Source organism: Emydura macquarii, unplaced genomic scaffold (assembly GCF_026122565.2).
Source record: "Emydura macquarii macquarii isolate MOO-44397 ecotype Brisbane River unplaced genomic scaffold, CSIRO-AGI_Emac_v2 contig_3390, whole genome shotgun sequence".
NCBI lineage: Eukaryota > Metazoa > Chordata > Testudines > Chelidae > Emydura > Emydura macquarii.
Genome location: NW_027133527.1, coordinates 4,873,003 through 4,894,549, shown reverse-complemented (window position 1 = coordinate 4,894,549; position 21,547 = coordinate 4,873,003). Strand labels below are relative to the sequence as shown.

The following is a 21,547-nucleotide window of genomic DNA, read 5'->3' as shown; positions in this document are numbered from 1 at the left end:
ATAGTGGTGAGTGGAAAGCTGTTTGCAAGGTTTTGGGCTTCTGTAACAGGCTGAACTTTCCTCTCACTAAGTTGTCCTTCTGCAGAAGCTGTGATCTTTCAAAGCTGCGAATATCAAGGGTATTTTCTGTTGGACAGGACACTTTGCTAGGTTAATTCAGATCCTTGTTTCACAATAGCAGGTTTAGCAGTTTAATAAAGGAATGATATCAACATGAAAATTGAATGTCTGTCCAAAAGTGTTGTACCTCCTACAATGACATAAGTAACAACTAAGGCTCTGATCCTGCAAACATTTCTGCATGTGCTTTACTTAAAGCATATGAGTATTCTTATTGAGACTATTGACATGCTGATAATTAAGCATGTGTCCAAATTTTTGCAGGATTGTGGCCTAAGATTAGTATAATTGAAAGAAGTTAGTGAGGGACAATAAGCTTTCACTTTATTCTCTTTGTGCATTTGATAGCACTTTGTACATACTCAGTTTCATTGTTTCTTCTCTATGGCCTGGATGTTGTCCAGGAAACACAAACTCAATGGGATTACTCCACTGACTAAATTACTTGTGTACGAGATTACACCTGTTTAACTGTTTTGCGATTAGATATCTTTTCAGTAAAAGAGAAACAAACATCAGATGGAAAGAATTTTTTTAAATAAGAGTTTTAAAGATTTTTTTAAAAAAATCAGCACCTGTTGTTTAAAGGCTATCACAAATGTAATTTTAAAAGTTTAAAAAAATGAAAGTAGCCCTTTAAATACTATCCTGTGTAGAAAGTGTTTGCACAATTGGGTCTTAACCCTTAAAATAGTTCCTCCTTATGTGGCAACTGGATCCCAACTGCTAAAGTTCACTAAAACTGTATTTTTTTAACTAATAGCTGGATCAGGTAATTCTCTTTAAAGTAAGGGTTTGCTAGAAATAATTGTATATTTTAAGTTCTGCTAATTTCAATAAATACTAAATGAAAGCACTTAGCTAAGTAAGAGAGCCTTGTTTATCTCCATTTTACAGTGGCTCTGTCTCATATAACCCCGTGACTGGTCCTGATGCAGCACTCACCTTTGAATTACCCAGCTTTCTCCCAAACTACTGTTAATCAGCCACTGGCAGGCTCATGCAGTTAACAGGACCTCCTGGCAGTCACTTGCATGATTTCTATTACATATAATTCCAAGCTAGTGGGCCATGAACAGAAAGATACACCATCACACTTTCTGTAAATATACAGTCTATCGTGCATGCTAGCTTTCCTTTACTTTTTTTTAACCTTCTTTGCTTCTTTCGTGACTGTCATGAAAAACAAACTGTTTTTCAAACACGTACCTGGGATGCAGTATACCGCAGTGAATTTTTCCTTTAACAAGACCAAATTTCATATGCATGTAATGTCACCTTGCCCCCCAAAAAAGGAAATGGAGAGTTAACAAAAAAAAGTGTTGAGGATAATGCTGATTTTCATAAACAATTTTAAATTTGTGGACACTTATTTCCAAGACTGCTGCATGCCTTAACAAAAATCAATGTTTATTTTAAAGACAGTATGCCTAAAGCACTACATTTCTTTTAAGATTGGGGCAAACAGTATGACCGAACATTTAATTTAAACCAGTTTTCATTAGAATACTTCCAAAACAGCCATTTCATCACAACAGTTCCCTCAGATGCATTCCCAGCTCTCCTTTTTAAAGCTGCTTCTGTTAAACATTTAATATACTGATCAGATTGCTTGATGAGTGGCTGTCTGCCATTTACATATTTTTAGCTGGATCTGTGTGCCATTCAGTAATGAGAAAAACTTGATCTTCAGAACAGTTAGTCCTTCTCTGGGGCCTTTTGAAGAAGGCTCACAAAATCTAATTTTTTAGTTTAATACATTCGATTCTTGACTGTTTCCAAGAGGGCTGGGTGATACATTCCTTTTAGGCTGCTAGGGACAGACATGCACAGCCAGCTTCTTCATTTTTTGGCTGTTTTAAAAGGCATCGGTGGAGTGAAATTAACACACTGTCCCCCCAAAAACTGAAAAGTGACCGATTCTCCCATCAAGATGGGCGTGATTGTTGAGCCACTTTAAATTGCATCCTGAGGATGCCATTTATTCCAGCTTGTATCTCATCGTGCTCCTGTACAGCAGAAACACCTTTGGGGCTCCCCGTCAAAATCAGATCCCCTTCTTCCAGCGTGATTATTTCACTGATGTAGCTGATGATGTAGGGGATGGAGAAGATCATAGATGAGGTTTCCCCTTCTTGCCTCAGTTCGCCATTGACCTTGAGCCAGATCTGCAGCTTGTGTGGGTCTGGTATCTTTTCCTTGGGCACAAAATCACTGACCGGACATGATGTATTGAAGCCTTTGGCTAAGGTCCAGGGAAGGCCCTTAGTCTTGCACTCTGCTTGGGTGTCCCTGGCTGTCATGTCCAAGCACAGGGCATAACCTGCCACGTGGTCCATGGCAACCTCCTGGGAGACTGAACGGGCTTTCTTCCCAATCACCACTCCCAGCTCCACTTCGTGGTGCAGGCTGTTGCAGTAATAAGGCCTGACAATGGGCTCTCCTTCCCGGACGTAGGCTGAGGAAGGCTTCAGGAACAAAAGGGGCTGGCTGGGGAGGGCGTTTTTCAGCTCCTGGGCATGCTCTGCATAGTTCCTCCCCACGCAGACGATGTTTCGGCCCCATTCCCAGAACTTGGCCAAGGGCTTGGAAGAAGCCATGCTTCCCTCCCAGCTGCAACCTCCGCCTGCTGCTGAACTCTGCCCAGGGCAGGACCAGCCGCTGATGACAGCTCGGGCTGGCCAGAGGAGACAGTTGTTTTTTTTCCCTCTCTGCACCAATCCAAGAGCTGCCAGCTGAAAAAAAAAACACCCACAGAGCCGCCCTCCTGTGAACACCCCGGGCTGGGCCAGCCCCTCCCCTGCTGCTCCCCCTGCTCCGGGGCCAAGCAGCTGCGGCAGCAGCGCCTTCCCTGCCGCCCGAGGCGTGCAGCCCGCCCGCCTGCCTCGCCCACGGGCCCTATGCTGGGAATACAAGGCCGGGGCCAGGCGGCCCCATTGCAGGGGGTCCGTGTAACCCGGCGGGCCTGGGCGGCGGCGGCTGCTGCTAGGAGCGGGTCCCGCTGGTGCTTTAAAGACTAAGACGTTGCATTCCTGCAGGCCTGAGCCGCCCTGGGCTGCAGCCCCTGGGCCGGGTGCAAGGAACAGGGGGTCTCGGTGCACCCCCCGGGGGGCCCATTCACAGCCCTGGGTGGGGAGCCGTGACAAACCCGTCCCTCTGCAGCCCGGCCCCCGCCAGCTGGGCCTGCGGCGGCCGGGCCATTGGCTGGCGGCGGCTCCGGCAGGGGCGGTCACGTCGGGGCGGAGGCGGAGCCGGCGCTGGAGCGGAGCCGGGCTCTTGTGTAACGCGCTGGCGGCGGCGGCGGCGGCGCAGCCCCTTCCGCCCGCTCGGCTGGTGACCGGCCCTGGACCATGGTGTGCGGGGCCAGGCGGCGGCTGGGCAGCGCGTTGGCTGGGCTGGGCGCCGCGGCGGGCTGGCGAGCAGCGGGTAGGTGGCGGCGGCGGCGGCGGGAGGAGGAGGAGGAGACCGGGCCCGGGCCGGGTGCGGGGCTCGGCCGTGCCCGGCGCTGTGCTGCTGCTGCTGCTGCTGCTGCACCACCCCGCCCCTGGCGGCTGCAGCAGGGGGGCAGCGAGCGGGGGGCGCCCGTGGGTCGGGGCGGGGATCGGGCTGGGGCGCACCTCGCTGGGCAGCCCTGGAGAACCCTCCCCGGGGTGAAACGGGGACCCTGGGGGGGCAAAACGGGACCCCCCCTCGCTTCCCTTCCTCCCTGCGGGGGTGACCCCGGCCCCTGTCCCCTGGTTGTGGTGTCACTACATATTGTGTGGGTGTGTGTGTGTGTGTGTGTGTGTGTGAGAACCGCACAGAGGTGAACGTCACTTTTTTCCCCCGGGTCTCTTTCCTTTCCGCCTCCCCTGCCCGCATGCGGCTGCCCGAGCCTGTATCGGAGATCCCAGCCCTGCCTGCTCTGGATGTGTAAACTGACAGTGTTTTGTGGGTGAGGGGTTGTCGGCCTCACGGGAGCGGGGACCAGCACAAACCTCCAGCTGAAGGATGACCGGCCTTCTTCTGAGGGGCTGACTGACTGTGAATTTATCACCCAGTCCCCATGAGGCCTGGCGCAGAGGGTTTCACAGGGGTCCCGTTGCCGTCACCGGGTGGCTCTCGACCTTTCCAGCTGCCTGGACCCCTTTCCCGAGTCTGACTGGTCTTGGGTACCCCCCAATTTCACCTCACTTCAACGACTAGCTGACAGAATCAGACCTCACCATAGAGAAGTGTCACCGCACACGGACTGACGAATTGCTGACTTTCTCAATTTTACCAAATAATAAAATGAATCAGCCGGAGTATAAATGTTGTACTTGCATGTCAGTGTCTATACAGCAGTATAAACAAGTCGCTGTCTGTAGGAAATCTTCGTTTGTACTGACGTGGCAAGTACTTTTTTTATGTAGCCTATTGTAAAATTAGGCCAATATCTAGATGAGTCGATGTACCCCTGGAAGACCTCTGCATACTTCCAGGAGTACGTGCGTCTCTGGTTGAGAGCCACGGCCCCAAACCTTCTATTATTGACTAGGTTTTGCTGTCAAACTTGAAAACTGTGCAGTTTTATAGCAGCAACTATGTCATCCCTCTGGATAAGCGGGGAGCCTGCCATTTGCCAGAACTTGCGTGTTCGTACAGTGCTTTGAACACATCAGGCACTACAGAAGTGCTGAGTAGTATTAGGATAATTATATTTGTACAAATGCCCAGTGGATGTGACTGGCCCTTCTCAGACATATATCTGGAAGTTGCCTTAATCGCTTTCAGGTGGTAGCAACACCCAGGGGCATGTGAATCATAGAAATTGAGGCCCCATGCAAGCAGTACTAACAAAAAGAGAACACATCACAACTGATGTAAGAAGTAGCAGCAGTGGTCATTCTGCTTGGAGAAGAAACAGTAAATCTAGAACACAACGTATGCACTTACTGGATTCAGAATATAAATACATTTCCTATCTGATTGCTACTAATGTATAAACCAAAATAGTGTAGAAGGAATAGATTCATAATACACCGTGGACTGCAATCTTGCATGAAATTCTGCTTCTTTCCTGCCCCCTTAGTCCCAACTACATGTCCATATGCTGGATAATGTAAACAGTTTCCTATCTGCAAACACGCCTGTCTTCAAGAGCAGAATCACACGTGCACACTGAAGAGTGGTCCTAGAAGATAGGACCAAAGAACTTGATCCAAAACCTTGCTGAAGTCAGTGGTAATCTTCTGGTGACTTCAAGGGGCTTTGCATCAGACCCCAAGTATGGTAACGTATTAAGGACCAGTATGACAATGAAACCCTTAGACCTTAATATTTTAGAGCAGGCTTTATTCTGGATGACATGGTGGCTTTGGAATAAATGCTGCAATATGGTATTAGATAGTGGGAGCAGTTATGTAATGTTACGAGGCTGAAGGACATCTTTAACAGAACTAGTTCTGATCGCACCAGCGTGCACAGATAAAAAACAATACACCTGTCGACCAGATGAGAACAGTTAGTGGCTCTGAAAAGGTAGGTCTGAAATACAGCTGGAAATTTGGAAGGAGTTTCAAAGTGCATGCACACTTTGATTGTTTCTTTTTCTTTTTCTTTATTCAGTCACATTTATGAACAATAACCTCTTGGTATTTAAAAGGCAATGAAAACCCTCTCTCCAGGATCTGGTAAATAATTTTGGCCCAGATCCTACAAACACTTTTACAGTTCCCTTTAAATCAATGGGACTGTTCGCTTTCTTAAAAGTTAAGCATGTACACGTGTTTGCAGGGTCAGCCCAATTTAACCCTCTTCTACTTGCCCACACTTGACAGCTATAAAAGGGGTAGGAGAGGTTGGGGGAGATGAGGAAATGGTTTTACCCCATTGGAGTGCACCAGTTTGGGGGGTGGAGGGGAGAAGGGTTAGTTGTGGGGGTTTTTTTTGGTGTGGGTTTTTTCCCCATCCCAGGAATGCCAGATATTTCTGAAAGGGCTTTCCCTGCTCTCTAACACCAGTTGGCAGGTAGGGATGCTAGTGTCTTCTGTGTCCATCAAATACCTCTTACCTGTTTACTCTGCTGTGCTTCAGAGTTAGGGATTTTCTTGGCAGTGTTACATTTAATTTGAGACTTTCACTCTTCCTTTACTAATCTTACGGCTCTAATTTAATATGAGGCGGAAGGCAGAGGCGTAGGGGAAAACTAAGGACTCTGGGCCAAACAGATAAGCCAAAAGGGACCAACAGCTTCAACTGTGTTGCCTCCTAAATTTTCCAACAGGCTATTACACTTGCCTGTTCTACGATGGTTGCAGAGGTTCTGATTGTTGCGGAGTGAAACTCCGCAGTAGCTGTAGCACACGGTGCTATAAGGCTTGTTTTATAAGCTCTACTAAGACTACAAGGCCTTTTTTTTTTTTTTTTTAAAGTCTCCTCTGAACCATGGACGTTAGTGAACAGGCTGGGAGGCGTGTTCAGAAGCCGCCTCGCTTGCCATTTGTTTCCCTCGGTGCCTATGGCACGCCAAGAAAATTACAAATTGCCAAATCTCAGAAACCTTTGGGCCGGAGGCCTGAGCGTAGAGTGAAAACACCCGCTCCTTGTATCAGCACAATTCAAAGCAACACGGTTGTCTCCTTTGCTGTGCATCAATGCTCTCTGGGATTAAGACAGCTGGTTTCTGTTCCATGGAGATGGATGGCTGAAGAATTCCCGGATGAGGCTGTCAAATGAGGGGAGAGCGCTCCAGTCTTGCTGGGGCAGTTTTAACACCGGTTTCCAGAAGACAAAGATCAAACTGAAAGTTCATTCATCTGAGGAATTTGATCTAGCCATGGGCGAACTTTGTATTGGGAGAGAAGGGCATTTTGTCTTGGCAGGTGCAATATTGCCAGGCGTTCACATTCAAAAATCAGGTCAGGTCTCAGAAAATCATGAGATTTAATTTTTAAAAAAAAAGTTAAATATTTAGGGCTTTTGATTTGGCTTCTGAGCCTTTCGGGTGTGCTTGGGTCATCTGTCTGCAATGTGGGGCTAGAAACATGCTTTCAAAAATGCAAGCTGAGATTCTCAGGCAGTCCCCTAACTCCAGGAGCTGTGGCTTTAGGAAAAATGCCAAGTGATGATGAAATTGCAAGAGCTGGCAATACGGCAAGTGAGAAACTGCCTGAAAAGTCTGACAGGGTTGGCACAGAAACAGGTTCTGCTGCTTAGACCAAGAACTGCTGCTGTCAGCAGGGTGTGTGGGGCTTTGGACTAAATGGGGCCGCAGTTGCCAAAAGGAACCGCGGTTTTGCTCCAGTTTTTGTCACGCGAACAGTAGAGTGGAGTACTGAGGTGCAGTGACCGACAACGAGGACCGTGTAAACGGAACGCCAAGCAACATAGTGGATCAGTAGAACTGCTCCCTCTCCGAAGCTTGCTTGTGGCTTAAATCCCTGTTTACTCTTGTAGCTGCTGTTGGCCTCTGCTGAGTGCTGCGTTGTCATACATCTGCCCTATAGAGGCTTCCAAACCAGGTGAGGAAAGAGGACGGGTGGAAAATTCCTGGGAAAGGAGCAAATGGGTGCGGGGTTGGGGTAGAAGGCCTCTCATTGAGCTCATCTCTTAAGAGCTGGCTAAAAAATGACAGAGGGAGTCTGTTTCCCCGTGCTTCCTGTTGGAGCATTGTGTCTCCGAAGGGCTGATGTCTCCTGCAGTTCTCGGGCTTCGCCAGAAATACTTGAAATGTCCCCGGGAGGGATTCAGACTGCGTGTGCCTGTGGTTGTGGTTTAAAGTCGAATGCTCACAGCACTGATGAAGCTGGATTGTAACGCTAGGCCTGGGCTGTGTCTGTTGTCGCGATGCTTGTGTATTGTGCATCCCAAAGCCTCTTTTGAAACCTCTTCCAGAAATGTAGATGTATGTATATATATTTTCATAGTCTCCTGTCTATTGTGGGTGAAATTATCCCTTGGACAGAAGCCAGCACAAGGCATCGCGCGGCTTCCTCACAATCTCCAGTCTCTAGGGCACTGGATTGGGAGTGGAAGGACCGGATTCTATTCCTAGCTGTGCCACTGAGCTGCTGGGTGACCTCAGGCAAATCACTTCCCCTCTCTGGGCCTCTGCCTTTTCAATGTAGACTGTGAATTCTGTGGGGCGGGGACGATCTCCACCTGTGTATCTTTGTGCTGTCCCTCTCCATAGGGGTGAATTTCATCCCAGACAACAGGCTTATGCTGAGCAAGATTTTAAAGGCTACTATAATCCTCCTGAATGGAGCATGTCTCCCCCCCCCACCCCTAACAAATACACACAGGAGCCTTGAAATTGATGAGTAGGTGACTAGAAACAGGGAAGCCCAGGGAGCTGTTATCTCTTGCTCATCTGCACCATTTCAATGGCTGGTCCTTTCTGACAATTGGCTGTTTTAGATACTGATGCCATGTGGCATTAAACAGGCTTCTCTTTACTTTGGGCTGTTTCCGTGTGAAACGTCTCGGATCTGCTTAAACGCTTCACCTCCCGCAAACAGCAGAACACCTCTGTTGTCACAGCTGAGTGGCTGCAGCCCGCTGCCGCAGACCTTTCCTCCAGAGCGTGTGTTAGTTAATAACTTGGATGCTGAGGGGAGTGCAGCATTCTCGGCAAAGAATGCCACGTTCTCTCCCCCTTTGCCCTGCATTGCTGCTATGGTGCCTACTAGAAATGAGCCAAAGGTGTCTTGTCTATGCTCTAAAACAGCGTTTCTCAACCTTTGTGATACCAGAGACTGGCTTGCTGCCTTCCTAAACTGTGTCAGGGAGATCTCCGGGACCGGCGCCAGTCCACGGACTTGTTGTTGAGAAACACTTGCTGTAAAAGGAGGGAGTTATTTATTTGACTCAGCTGTGCACTGGCTTGGCTGGTAATCCTGTAGTTCAGTTGCTGTGACCGCTATCTGCCCTCCTCCACCCCACGCTGCCTGCTCTGTTACCCCTCTGTGTCAGGTCTCAAATTCTTAGACCTCCTGTAACTTTGCTCATGCAGACAGGCCCATTGGTGACTGGCAAGGCCTGGGTCTCATCTCTGTGGTGACTTGCCCCATTTTCTCCTGGGTGCTGCTGGGGGAGCAGGGCCGTGCTGCTGGGTGTTAGCCATTTGACTCCTTGTTGTGGCAGATGGCATCCTGCCTGGGAGGATTTGCCCCTCCTGTAGCCTTGCTCTTCCTCCTAGGTGAGGCAGCCCAAATTGACTCCAGCAGGAGACAGCGTTCAGCCACGTGCTGCTCGTCTACTGAGCCCTTCAGAGGCTTGGCGTTCTCTTCCCCCGGCCAGTCTGCCTGCTGCGCCACCCTTGTTTTCAAATGTCGTTTGCATCCCCAGGTCCAGCACGGCTGGGGGCTGACTTCCTCCATACCGACTCTGATCGGAGAAAGTCTAAGCTAGTCACACAGACCAACATGAAGGTCGAGCTGCTTCCGGCCCTCACGGACAACTACATGTATCTCATCATCGATGAAGAAACCAAAGAGGCAGCGATTGTTGACCCCGTGCAACCCCAGAAGGTAACGCTGTCCATGGTGCTCTTGCTAACACGCTCTGCTTGGTGAAAGGGGAGTTGGCTTTGGCCAGCTGTTGCACTGGAAATGCAGGGAATGGCTGGCCACGAACCTTGCTCTTGGCTAGGGGTAAAAAGGCTGGACCACGTCACAACTAGTAGCCGATACAGCTGCTAAGTTCAGGGTAATCGGATTTTATTCTTCGGGACGTGAACAGGAAGGAGATTTTCCCCTTTCATCTGCCCTCTGTGCAATTGGCCGGGTGCAGTGTGGAGGTTTTCCTTGGCTTCCTATGACGTAACAAGTATTTGCTGGTGGTGGGACATTGGACTGGATGCACAGATGTTCTGATCCCATCTGGCAAGCCCCAGTGGCCTGATCTGCAGTCCTTACTCCGGCACAGTTCCCAGCAAAGTTAATGGGAGCCCGGCCCAAGTAGGGATGCAGATTCTGGCTCTGTTCTTTTCAAACCATAAGTGAGGCACAAAAGTCTCTACTCATGTCGGAGGGGATGTCTAAGCCAGGTGACGTGAATGCTAATGTTTCTGTGATGCTCTGTATTTGTAGGTCGTGGAGGTGGTCAGAAAGCACGGCGTGAAGTTGACTACGGTCCTAACCACCCATCACCACTGGTAACCCTTCTGTTCTGCAATGTTATAATCGGTTTTCCTTAGGGTAGAATTACCTCTGGAGGCAGTTGTGCATCCAAAGCACAATTCAAGGGGTGGTTCTTCCAGATAATCTGCCCCCCCTCCCCCTCCCACTTGGGTTCTTGCTCAGAGGAGCCAAGGCTCGGTGGGAATGTACTAGCCGGTCACCTCGCAGGCTCTCTTACAAGGAGATTCCCTGTTAGGCTTAATGGGCCTGATCCAGAGCCCACTGAAGTCCATGGCAGGCTGCCGACTAGTTTCATTGCACTTATGTGCATGCATTAGTCATCGCTGGATGCTGTGCGCACGTAACTGGGAGCAGAATCGAGCCCCAGGGAGAGCTGAGTGAGAAAACAGATGTACTAGTTGCTTTGGCTCTGCCTCGCTTGGCGTCTTGTTTAGGTGGCTGTGGCGGGTGTTATGTGACTGTCTAGTTTTGTGTTTGGTAGCCACGAAAGCTCTAAGGAAGCCCTCTTCATACGAGCTTAGGCTATTGAACTGGAGCTGGCAACACTATCTGCTTTCTCGCGGTAAGAGGAGAGAACTCACAAGGGGGCTTCCGTTGAAGTGAACGAGCTGTGTACTTGGACCGCTCCCATCGTGACGGCCCCCCAAGCACAGATCATCAGCAGTATTTAGGTACCTGACTTCAGTGGAAGTTAGATGCCTAAAATGCCTTTGAGGATGTGGGCCCCTGTCCCCTTAGCCCCTCTTCTCGCTCCGCAGAGAAGACGACAGGACCCAATTCTAAAATCTCATGTTGATTCACAACATAACAGCATTTTCTAGCCTTCAAGATCTGTGATCTTCATCTAGCTGTCCTGCAAACCATCACGCCTTTTCAATAACGTGCCTTGCTTTTTGCATTTTTTTGGGTAATGAGTGCCTGCCCCATTGACTTCAGTCCAGTTGCAGTGGGGAAACCCACAGCAGAAGTTGTCCCACTCTTCCTCTTAGAACGTAATTGAACAATGGAGTCAAACTGCAGCTGTTCCTTAACCGTCAGAATGGTTTTGGCGGGGCATGGTATCACGGAGGAGATGGTGACCAGGAATCTATTGAAATGACCTGAGGCGGCGAAGTGCAGGGAAACAGAAAAAAATAGCTGGTGACACTACAAAAGGTTACACTACAAAATTCAATGCCTGGTAACTAGCCAGACTTCCTTATGAGTAATGCTTGCAATCTACAAAGAGGAGAGCCAGATTTGTGTGTGTGTTTGAGCATCATTAACCTTTCAAATGACACATTCTAGCGGGTCAGTTCAGTGAATGATGTGTGTGTCCATGCGGCCTTCAGAAGGATGAATAAAGGGCACAAGATGCGCTTGACTGTATCAGAGATGGGGAAGATTCAACCAGTGCTTCAACACTATAGACAAGGGATTGCAGGACAGAAGTGACATACACTAAAGATTTTGAGCTGCTCAGATGCAATGGTAATGGAGAAGGGGAGCGGATAAATCCGATTCTGAAATCACACCTGTGTAAATCTGAAGTCACTCCACTGCAATCAGTAGCTTGACTCTGGATTTATACCTGTGTAGCTGATACTAAAAGGAACTTTTCTGCATTCCAGGATAAAACTTAAAGGGCCAGATTGTGTGGGCCTCAAACATCAAGGGAGTTTCAGAGTCTGCAGGCTAAATCACACAGCCCAGACATGGATAAAACTCCCAGTGGTGGTGCATGGGGGCAGCGCGGATCCTGGCTCAATGAGTTTTCTTTAGTCCTTAGTCTTAAGGTCACAAGTCCTGTGGGATTGTAACTGGATAAGAGGGAGCATCTCCCCTGTTTGTTTGTTTGTTGGGTTTTTTTTGGTTGGTTGGTTTTTTGGAGGATTAATAGCTGACCAAAAAAAGTGACGTACAACTCAAGGCAGCAAACTAAATTTTAAGAAACGCATCTTGTGTCTTGTAGACCTCCCACAGTCTGACCTTTTGACCTTCTAGGGACCATGCTGGGGGTAACGAGAAGCTTGTGAAGATGGAGCCCGGGCTAAGAGTGTTTGGGGGAGACAACCGAGTAGGGGCCCTGACACAGAAAGTGTCTCACTCTACATCATTTCAGGTAAAAATAACATCTGGAACGGGTCTTCCACTGGAGAAGCCTGTTTAGAGCTGGACAGAGGCAATTGTGTCTCTACCTAGACAGCCACCAGCGGGTCCATAGGTCATAACATAAAATTAAATACTGAAAAAAAGGTTCTTGTGCTGTTAAGGGCCTGGAGGGGCCATTGGTTCACATACTAACCTAGGACTTGGGAGACCCAGGTTCAGTCCCTGCTCTGCCACAGACTCTCTGTGACCTTGGCTACGTCACTGCACCTTTGTTCCCCATCTATACACCGGGGCTAACACCACTGCCCTGCCTCACTGGGGGGCTGTGAGGAGAAATGCATCGAAGATGGCGAGGGCTCAGACACTCTGGCGATGGAGGCCAGACGAGTACAATGGCGGTGCTCTTCCTAAGTTAAACAGACTCACATTATGTGAACAAAGCTTTACTTTAACCACAGTGGGCGTATCTGCCGACGCCGTTTGGGGCCCGTGCAGTAAAACAGGCTGCTGTGTTGCTGGTGCCTAGGAACTCTGCGTGTCCCAGAAACACGTGTTTAGGGATGTCTTTAGCAAAAAAGGAAGCGCAAGAAGACACTGGCGTGGGGAGAGGGTGCTAAATGTTAACGTATGCCTGTGATAAATGGCCCCATAGCCTGGGGAGCAGGCCGTGTAGTCTGTGTTTCTGGGTATCACCCACGTTCCCCTTTAACACCACTCTTGGCAGTAGCCGTTTCCACTTGATTAACTTGTTTGGGTTTTGTCTGTTTGCCTTCGTCTTGGCCTCGCTCACTGCCAAAACCTGAGTCACTCTGCCTGTAAAGGAAAGAAACGAGGAGTTCCCTTTGTACTTGCTTTTAAGGAACACACTTCATTCTCTGTTAAGCTCGCCTCTCCTTACGCTTGCTGAACTCCCGTACCAGCTGGACTTGAGATCTTACTCTGCAGCTCTGAGAATTTGCCGGCAGAATTATTGTGCCATCCTAAACCGCACAACTAGAAAAGCATTGAATTAATCTTCCTTCACGCCAGTGCACGGTGTCCTACCTTCAGTCTTTTGTCTTCTCCTCAGGTGGGATCTCTTAATGTGAAATGCCTCTATACACCATGTCACACTTCTGGACACATCTGTTATTATGTGACTAAACCAAATAGTTCTGAGCCTCCTGCTGTCTTTACAGGTGAGGAGTTGGGTGGTTTTCTTTTGCCTGCAGTCTGCGTTGCTGAGACACGCACGTCTTTCCTCTGCTTACGTTCTCCCATAGGTTTGTCCCCTATTCCTTGTTACAATCACAGCTCAGTAACTGGGAATCTCCCTAAAGTTGTCCAACAATGGAGGCTTGGGCCACAGGAGCTATTGCTAATGAAAATAAGCCTGGCTATCTTGGTTCACAAGACTCTAATGGGGCTTCTTGTGGGTGACTTTCAACACTCAGAAACAGATCCTGGGTGTTTCAACATTTTTCTTTTCTTTTTTCTTAAGCCTCTTGTTCTTCAGAACCTGAGGTACCTACTGTCTCAGGCCAAATTGTGACAAAATTCCATGTTTGCTTTTCTGTATTTTCTTACCATTTTCTTGGTTACATAGCCAACTGGAGAGGAGACGAGGTGGGCGAACATGCTAGTGGGTAGTGCATTAACTTTTTGTCTCTGGAAGCCTGGGTTGTGATCCTCCCTTGAGTGACGTAGGTGTGATACTTTGAACTTGATCGTTTGTACCTGCTCCTTAATAAGCTTCTGTCAGCATACCCAAACAACCAGGAGCTAGGCACCATGATCTACATCTGAGATTTGGATCTATAGCCCGTCCTTCTAGCCATGTCTTTTGGTTACAGTGGCAAAGCTCTGGGCGGGGAAGCTTGCCTGTAATGATGACTTTGACCAGCCACGGTTCTGACTTTCCTGGGATTGTCTAGAATCGTGTCTGGTCGTGACTCTGTGTCCTGTCCTCTCTCACAGGTGACACACTGTTTGTGGCTGGCTGTGGGAAATTCTTCGAGGGAACCCCAGAGGAAATGTACAAAGCACTGATAGAGATTTTAGGCCGCCTGGACCCTGAAACGGTATGGATCTCTCAGCTCACATTAGGAAATGAATCAAGATGAACCTGTTACAGACTACCTTCCTAATACCATGCTGTTCAAAATGGGGGCCGTGATCTTGGCTGTGTCCAGGGACTGTCTTGGATGTAGAACAGCCAGAGATCCATGGAGAAGGGAGCATTAGATCACTGATTCTTCTTCTGCTCATAAAGAGGGAATGCAGGCTAGGGTGGAGGACTTAAAGAACCCAGGAGTCCTGGGTTTTCTTCCCAGCTCTGCCATGTAACATCAGGCAAATCTCTTCTCCATTTCCCCCGTGCCTCTGTAAGGTGGATATAACCTATATCCATGTTCTAGAGGATTATGAGCCCTGAACCCCTGACTTTTGTAATGGTGCTTTGAGATCCTTGGATGTAAAGCACTAACTTTTTTCCTCCCTTCTCTTAGAGAGTTTACTGTGGTCATGAGTACACTATCAACAACCTAAAATTTGCCCGTCACGTCGAACCCAATAACGCTGCCATCCAGCAAAAACTAGCCTGGGCTAAGGTAAGTGGGATCTTGGCATGCGGCTTAGTGGATTATTATAACTCTCTTTATGGGGGGGTAGCACCCCAAAGCCTCTATTGGGATCAGGGCCCTGGAAGGGGAGGCATTGTACAAACGCAGCTAGAGATGGCTCTGGCCGCAAAGCGCTTACAGTTGAGTGTGGGACAAGATGCAACAAGTGAGCCGAACAAAGAGGCGGGAGAAGTAGGGCAGCAGTAACGAAGCGATGTGGCGGCAGAGGTCACCTGTGCACCTCCATCAAAGTAGTGCGAGGTCTGTGGGCGGAGCCGTGGTGCTAGGAGGAGGTTGGTGGGAGGGACGGATGCTGAGAGGAACGGAGGGCAGGGGCTGGGTGAGAGGGCAGTGACGGGTCCTCGGTTTGCCGAACCCAAGCGCGCGAAGGGAGTAGGAGCTGGGGGCGGCAGTGGGGCGGCGCTCGCACCCGGTCCTTTGTGCCAAAGAAGCCATAGCCTGGCTGGTGACCGCAGCTCCTGTGGGAGCCGGGGGAGGGGGGCTTTCCCCGCAGAACACGCAGAGAGGCCATGCTGCTGCAGAGCCAAGCCGAAGGGGCCTTTCCAGACGGTGGCAGGAGCCCTGTGCCAGCACTGGCCCCTAGGTACAGCTGCCCTCTGCCTTTCCCAGTCCCACCTCCCCACGCACGTGTGCTATTGCTGCATAACCCCTCGGGAAGAATGGAGCTGCCTGCGTCCTGGAGCTGTTGGAGCGCTGCATGTGCGTGTCCACTGGGGAGAAGATTACGCCCCTTTTCCTGGCCTGTGGAGGGCCCCTGGCATGGGAGTATTCGGAGCAGTTAGCTGCAATGCAAACACTGCACGGACATAGAGCCTTAGCTTTGCTGAATGATACCGACGATCGTTGCTTTTAACTTCTCTCCCCATCATCAAGCAAAAAGCTCTCCCCTTTTTACAGGCAAAATATGACAGTGGCGAGCCAACCATCCCGTCTACGATTGCAGAAGAGTTCACATACAACCCCTTCATGCGAGTGAGGTATCTGTGTATGCGTGACTGAGCCCTGTGTTAGCCGGGGGGTATAAGGCAATGGGGAGGGCACGACCTCTAAAGAAAGAAACAATCTGAGCTTGTTGCTCTCCCTTTCATCAGCAGCTTTCAGTGTAGATGGAGACGGGTGTCGCGTAAAACAATTTTGGGGAGCAAGAGATCTTCTGATGGGGTGGCATTACTAAATTGTTCCACTCTGTGACCTTGTCCCATGTGCTTAACTATTTATCATGAAGGAGATTTATGCCAACCGATTTTAAGGTGTGGTGACGGGCTATTTCTAAGAATGTTAGAACATTTGTGACTCATGACGATATGTTTCTTTGCTGAGTGATATGTCCCTGGTTCATGCTGTATATTTTTAGAGTGTGAATCTGGAGATATAAGCACCTCCACTCAGCGTGCTGCTTTTATCACTTCCAATCTGTTCTAGCTGGTGATTGCAGCTTTAAAAATTCTCAAGATAGCTGTGAACTCTGAGAGGGCTCTGAGTTTTAGATTATGCTTGTCCGCTCAGAGAAACAATGGTATGTCCTCCCGTCTTCCTGGGCAGATAAAATATCTTGTGAGCAGACCCTTTGCAAGAAATACTGCTCGGAAGTTTGTGTGACATAACTCAAACAGGTCTTCGTTAGACTAGCATTCTGGTTTGAGTTAAAATATGATTAAGGTAAACACTCCTATTGCGGTGAAATAAAATTGGCTCATCTATTTTACTTCTGCTAGAGAGAAGACGGTCCAGCAGCATGCTGGAGAAACTGATCCCATTCGAACAATGGGAGCCATCAGAAAAGAGAAGGATAACTTCAGGGTACCAAAAGACTGAGTACTTTGCCTGAAACACTTACTTGTCAGTTTTACCGTGTTTTAGGAACTAGAATCTTCATTGTTCTGTTGTGGTGGAGACATTCACACTTAATTTTTTTTTGATTGTCTTAAGGGAAAAAAGCACTTTGCTCTTGTTGAGATGTTCTATGGCATATTTATAAGACGTTACAGAATATTTATTCCTGGCTTTCAAACTCAGATGCACTGAGGTTTTGCATGAATCCTTTAAAAAATGTTCAGTAAGCGATGGTGGGAGGGGGGAAGGCAAATCTAAGGGTCTAATCCTTACCAGATCAAAACTCCAGTTAGCTTTATAGGAGATCTGCCTGCATGTGGACTGCAGGTTTGGGCCGTGAGACTTTGACAATGAAAACAAAACGATGGACTGCACAGAACCGAATGGCTGTCTAAAGATCTAAAAGAAGAAAAATCCTTTTGCAATTTAGGAAATGCACCTTTCTGATCGTGTCACGTGAAGATCTACATTCATTTCACTTGGTGTAGTGCTCATTTTGCCACCAACAATTAAGGGCCTAATTCGTTAAATATGCTGCCCAACTTGCTTGGTATCTGGATACATTTGGCTGTAGAAATAAGATTGTCCAAGCATTCATTAGAGACTGTAGTTTCCCCCCTTCTACCCACCCCTTTCCTTCTGCATCTTAGAGAGAGCGGTCATTTCTAAAGACAGCAAGTTTTTCAGGTCGATGGGCCATGATGTTGCTTATACCCTTCAGGTATGAACAGCTGAGTATTAATGGTTTAAAAAAACAGCTTGCACGTACCCACTGACTCCCCTCCAAAGTATAATGTGAATACTGTCTGTAACAACACCAAGCCTTCGGTAGGGACTTGGCTGATAGACTAGTATGATCCTACAGAGAACTAATCCCGTCTAGTGAGTAAATGCAGGTCCGAAAAGTTAGATCCTAGCTAGAACCTTTCCTACCATCGTGGCATCAGGATAGCTTCTCTAAGCCGTGTTGTAAATCAATGCTACTTCAACCTAACAGGCTTAGCCCGACTCTGACCTGTCCAGCCAAAAGATTCAAGGGTTCTGATTATTGTTGTGATGTTACACACAACAGGGGATATTAAGATCATCCAGGTACCAGCTATTTTGGAACAGTGGCTACCCTGCAGGACCTGACTTCAGAGGAGAAGCTAAAGTTGTCTGGTTTAACCACCCCCCTTATCTCCTGCTACCTCCTAGTCTTCCAGCAGAAGCTTGCGCTAGAGAGTCCAGTTCATTGTAAGGAAATCAAAGTTTACCATGGTTGCTCAGCTGCTCTGAAGCCTGGTTTCTAGGCTGACCAGTGTCTCTTCCAACACAACTTTTGTTCCTGAAACTTTCCTTTCTTTCCCCTTGAGACTCAAAGAGCCCGCCCTGGGTGAACTGCAGGCATGGCTAGATCTGAGTGTGCAACCAGCCTGAAACAGGAGTGATGGAAACTGCCCTGCCCCAGAGTTCTATGCTCATTTAAGCATGGTGTTAATCCAGGCGAACAATGAAAGCAGATCGACCGCGTGGAAACCTTGCCTTCCTGGCAGAGACCTTGCACGTCAGCGATGGGGGGAATTAAGTCTGACTTTCCCAACCCTCCTCTGGGTTTTTGGTTTGTTTATGCTCCTTGTGGTTTGATACTTTGGACAAAAAGGACCACTTGGTCTCTCAGACTCAAGGATGGTCTCCGAGATCTCTCTGTAACTGTTGGGGGTAGGGTGGGGATATGTAGACTTCCTGTGGAAAGCACAGCACTGCTTAGAAGAGATTCTGCAAACTAAAACCACGGGACATCCAGCGTGCAATGGTTTAACAGCCTTGGCCAGCTGACTGTGGATTTATCTGGTAACAGGTGGAGACCAGCCTTCAACTGGCAACGTTCACGTTAGGTCCTGTTTCTGATGGAATTTTGCCATGTCCCAGAATTGCTGCCCACGGTTTTCAGCATCTGTGTTGGAAGATAGGTTTTCAGTGAGCTGATGGGGGGGAGGGAAGGGCATGCAGAGAAGGGAGCTTGCATGGCGTCATTCCCCACCTACCATCTGTGCCACAAAGCAGTGTTCGTTTTGGCCTCCGTATTAAAAAGATTTCTTTTAAATACCTGGCCAAAAGCAGCCTATTAATCCGAGCGGCTCATTCTGTCGTACTCTGCGCATCTCCGAGACAGAGCCAGTGTTACTGGAGTTTTCAGAGGGCTGCGCTTTGAGGATAATTTTTTTCAAAAGTCACTTCCACCCCAGGTGGTTAGGGCAGAGGGGTCCTAGCTCCCCTCTCTGGATTCTGTTTCTGACCTTGGACAGGCTGCTTAACTTCTCTGCCCCTCAATTTCTGCGTGGTTAAACTAGGCAGGTGTTACCCTGCCTTCTAGGGACCTGAGGCAATGGGTGCAGGTTTGTAAAGTGCTCCCAGAGCCCTGGATGAAAGACTATCACTACAAACATCTTTCACTCTCCTCCCCTTCTCCATTTAAAAGAAAAACCCCATAAACCTTGTCATAGTGCCCCCACTTTGACATGTGATAACAACTGGGAGGGTGGGTGAACACTATCCAATGTAGTAGTTATTTTAAGCTCTGCAGTGGTTATGGCTGAGATGCAGCAAAAATGAAAGTTGCTATTAATACCTTGACTTCTAGCACCTGTCACTATTATGGTGCAAATTCTGTGTCCTTAGGCTCCTGTGTGGCGCTTCCAGGGGCCCTTAGTAGCCAGGGCTGAGGGGAGGAAAGCTTGCAGGGGCAGTCTCCCTAGGAGTTGACCATGAAGTGTTTTCCGCTTGCTAATGAGACTTGATCTGAGTGCAAGATGGTAGAATCCACACCTTAAAAATTCTGGCAGCTCTATCTGAATGAACTGAACTAATTATATTTGCATCCTGTGTCTCTTCTGATCTCACAGTTACAAACTAAATGTATGTTTTTCAATAAATGCTTCACAGCTGAAACTGACTTCTGCTGAGTCATTTCCAGCTTCCACTGAATCCAGTTCCTCCTCCCTGTTGTTTTGCCTGTTAAGTAACATGGTCACCCTGGACTTTGTCTCCTCTTCAACGCGAGTTAATTTTTTGCTCGCTGTCCGGTGAAGTCACTTGATGAAAGGATCCATTTTAAAGGGACATGACTTAAAGGTGGAGGGGAAGGACTGTTTGACACCGTTTTTAAAAGTGAAAAATATCTAAATTCAGAAAAACGGCAGGAACAAAGATTTCCCAGCTGTCTCTAAAACTGATCCATTTTCAGTTAAGGTCGAAACTGTTTTTCTTTTTTATTACTGCGAAGTGGAGAGAAGTGTAAACAAACCATGAGTAGTGGCAGTAATCTAGAAGGACAGAATTAAGAGCCAATTTAAATGTATTTTACTTATTACTAATGGTTTAAGGAGTAAAATTTTCAAAAGTACTTAAGTTTCATAGAAAGTCAGCAGCTCCTGGGTAGCATTTTCAAAAGTACCTAAATAAAAGGCAGACCTTAACAATGTTCATTTAAAATGGAAATCAAAAGACAGACCCAAACCACACTACAACCTTTGAGCCTGGTGTACTGACACGACCGTTCCTCTAACTGTGTGTCCTTTTTGACATGGCGGGGGACTGTTGCAGGGGAGAACTGATGGGGGTGTGGGGGACACAATTATAATTTTTGGGTGTGGAGAAAGGTTGGAAGTTCTGCACTAAGCCAGCCACCAGGATGGACATGGCCACATGCACACAGGGGGATTCAATAAGCAAAAGACAGAGCAAAAACCACATTATATTTCATGGTTTTTGGGGGGGGTATGACTCATGATTTTTTGAACGCTTGGGGCTACCAATCCAGCAGGTGCCCATAGTCCATTGTTCTCCCCACTTACAAATTAAACTTAATGGCAAATTGTTACCTCCCAGAGGTGTCATGATCTCCAGGGGTCTGAGGGGGGTATGGAGGCCTAGTGGCTTAAATTCAGCGTTGGAGGAAAGAGTTGGTTCTCCACTGCACTGGAAGGAGATTCTAGCACCTTATGAGGGCTGTGTTTGGTCCAGGGTGGTTGGCGACGTGTCTACAATCACACAATAAATCAGGGGCAAAAGTGAGATTAGAATTTGGGAGTGCTGGTTTCTAGCCCCTCCTTCCCCTGAAGTGGGCTGGCCTTTATTTGCTATTTCCCATCAGGGAGGTTCCCACACACTCACGACATCAAAAAGTCAAAGAAGAATGCTGTTCCTGGCTATGTTAAACAGGAAGACACGGAGACGCGATTAGGAACTTAAAATTCACAATCAGCCCTCAGTTTAATTAAGCAAGGCAGCAATTTTTTAACTCAATTAAAAAAAAAACTAAAACAAAAGCCACCCACTTGCTCTAAAGTACAATTATTATGTGACAGCCGCTTTCCTGGGCTTCAGGATATCTTAAGTTCTAGGCTTGGCCTTGCCATAGTCTTTTTGCTTGATGTGGACAAGTCACTGACTTTTATTTATTTGTATTACTCTAATGCTTGAGGTCTCCAAGCAGCGTTCAGGACCTCCCTGTGCTAGGTGCTGTACAAATGTGAAGTAAAGACAGTCAATGCACTAAATGTTTGCGCCATAGTTTCCCCAACTGTAAAATGAGGTGTATCACATGATGTGACCCTGGGAGTGAAAGCGCTGTCTAGGTGCAAAGAAATGCAGAATGTTTGCACGTGTTTTAGCAATGTGCCAGCAGCCTGGTTGCTGCTTCAAGCTGTCTACGCTGATAAACAACAGGGAGGGGCAGACTGGGTTTTAAAAAGATCCAGAATTTCAAGGGGGAAAAGGCTGAGGTTTCCTTTT

The 21,547-nt window shown here is 48.0% G+C and overlaps 2 protein-coding genes across 4 annotated transcripts; one reads left to right on the top strand and one right to left on the bottom strand.

Moving 5' to 3' along the window:
• Positions 1 to 1,505: 1,505 nt before the first annotated feature.
• FAHD1 (fumarylacetoacetate hydrolase domain containing 1) lies at positions 1,506 to 2,819 on the bottom strand. Its single transcript, XM_067534315.1, has one exon. It carries the CDS (start codon positions 2,718 to 2,720, stop codon positions 2,049 to 2,051), a length of 672 nt encoding a protein of 223 aa, XP_067390416.1. The 5' UTR covers positions 2,721 to 2,819; the 3' UTR covers positions 1,506 to 2,048.
• Positions 2,820 to 3,360: 541 nt separating this feature from the next.
• On the top strand, positions 3,361 to 19,702 carry LOC137144148 (hydroxyacylglutathione hydrolase, mitochondrial). 3 transcript variants are annotated; one of them, XM_067534313.1, is made up of 10 exons: positions 3,469 to 3,546; positions 7,540 to 7,604; positions 9,433 to 9,614; positions 10,176 to 10,240; positions 12,210 to 12,327; positions 13,387 to 13,495; positions 14,274 to 14,377; positions 14,804 to 14,905; positions 15,836 to 15,915; positions 16,654 to 19,702. In XM_067534313.1, exons 3-10 carry the CDS (start codon positions 9,510 to 9,512, stop codon positions 16,751 to 16,753), a joined length of 783 nt encoding a protein of 260 aa, XP_067390414.1. In that variant the 5' UTR covers positions 3,469 to 3,546; positions 7,540 to 7,604; positions 9,433 to 9,509; the 3' UTR covers positions 16,754 to 19,702. The 3 variants fall into 3 exon arrangements, with proteins under 3 accessions (XP_067390413.1, XP_067390414.1, XP_067390415.1); XM_067534314.1 differs by lacking the exons at positions 3,469 to 3,546; positions 7,540 to 7,604 and adding exons at positions 7,615 to 8,067; positions 8,106 to 8,167; XM_067534312.1 differs by lacking the exon at positions 7,540 to 7,604 and having other exon boundaries at positions 3,361 to 3,546.
• Positions 19,703 to 21,547: the final 1,845 nt, after the last annotated feature.

Excerpts from the sequence above, each read along its gene's own strand:
- FAHD1 (XM_067534315.1), bottom strand. The coding sequence starts at position 2,720 with ATGGCTTCTTCCAAGCCCTTGGCCAAGTTCTGGGAATGGGGCCGAAAC.
- LOC137144148 (XM_067534314.1), top strand. The coding sequence starts at position 7,868 with ATGCTCACAGCACTGATGAAGCTGGATTGTAACGCTAGGCCTGGGCTG. Across the intron at positions 8,068-8,105 it reads AAGCCAGCACAAGGCATCGC|TTGGGAGTGGAAGGACCGGA; the intron begins GCGGCTTCCTCA and ends TAGGGCACTGGA. Across the intron at positions 13,496-14,273 it reads GCCTCCTGCTGTCTTTACAG|GTGACACACTGTTTGTGGCT; the intron begins GTGAGGAGTTGG and ends CCTCTCTCACAG.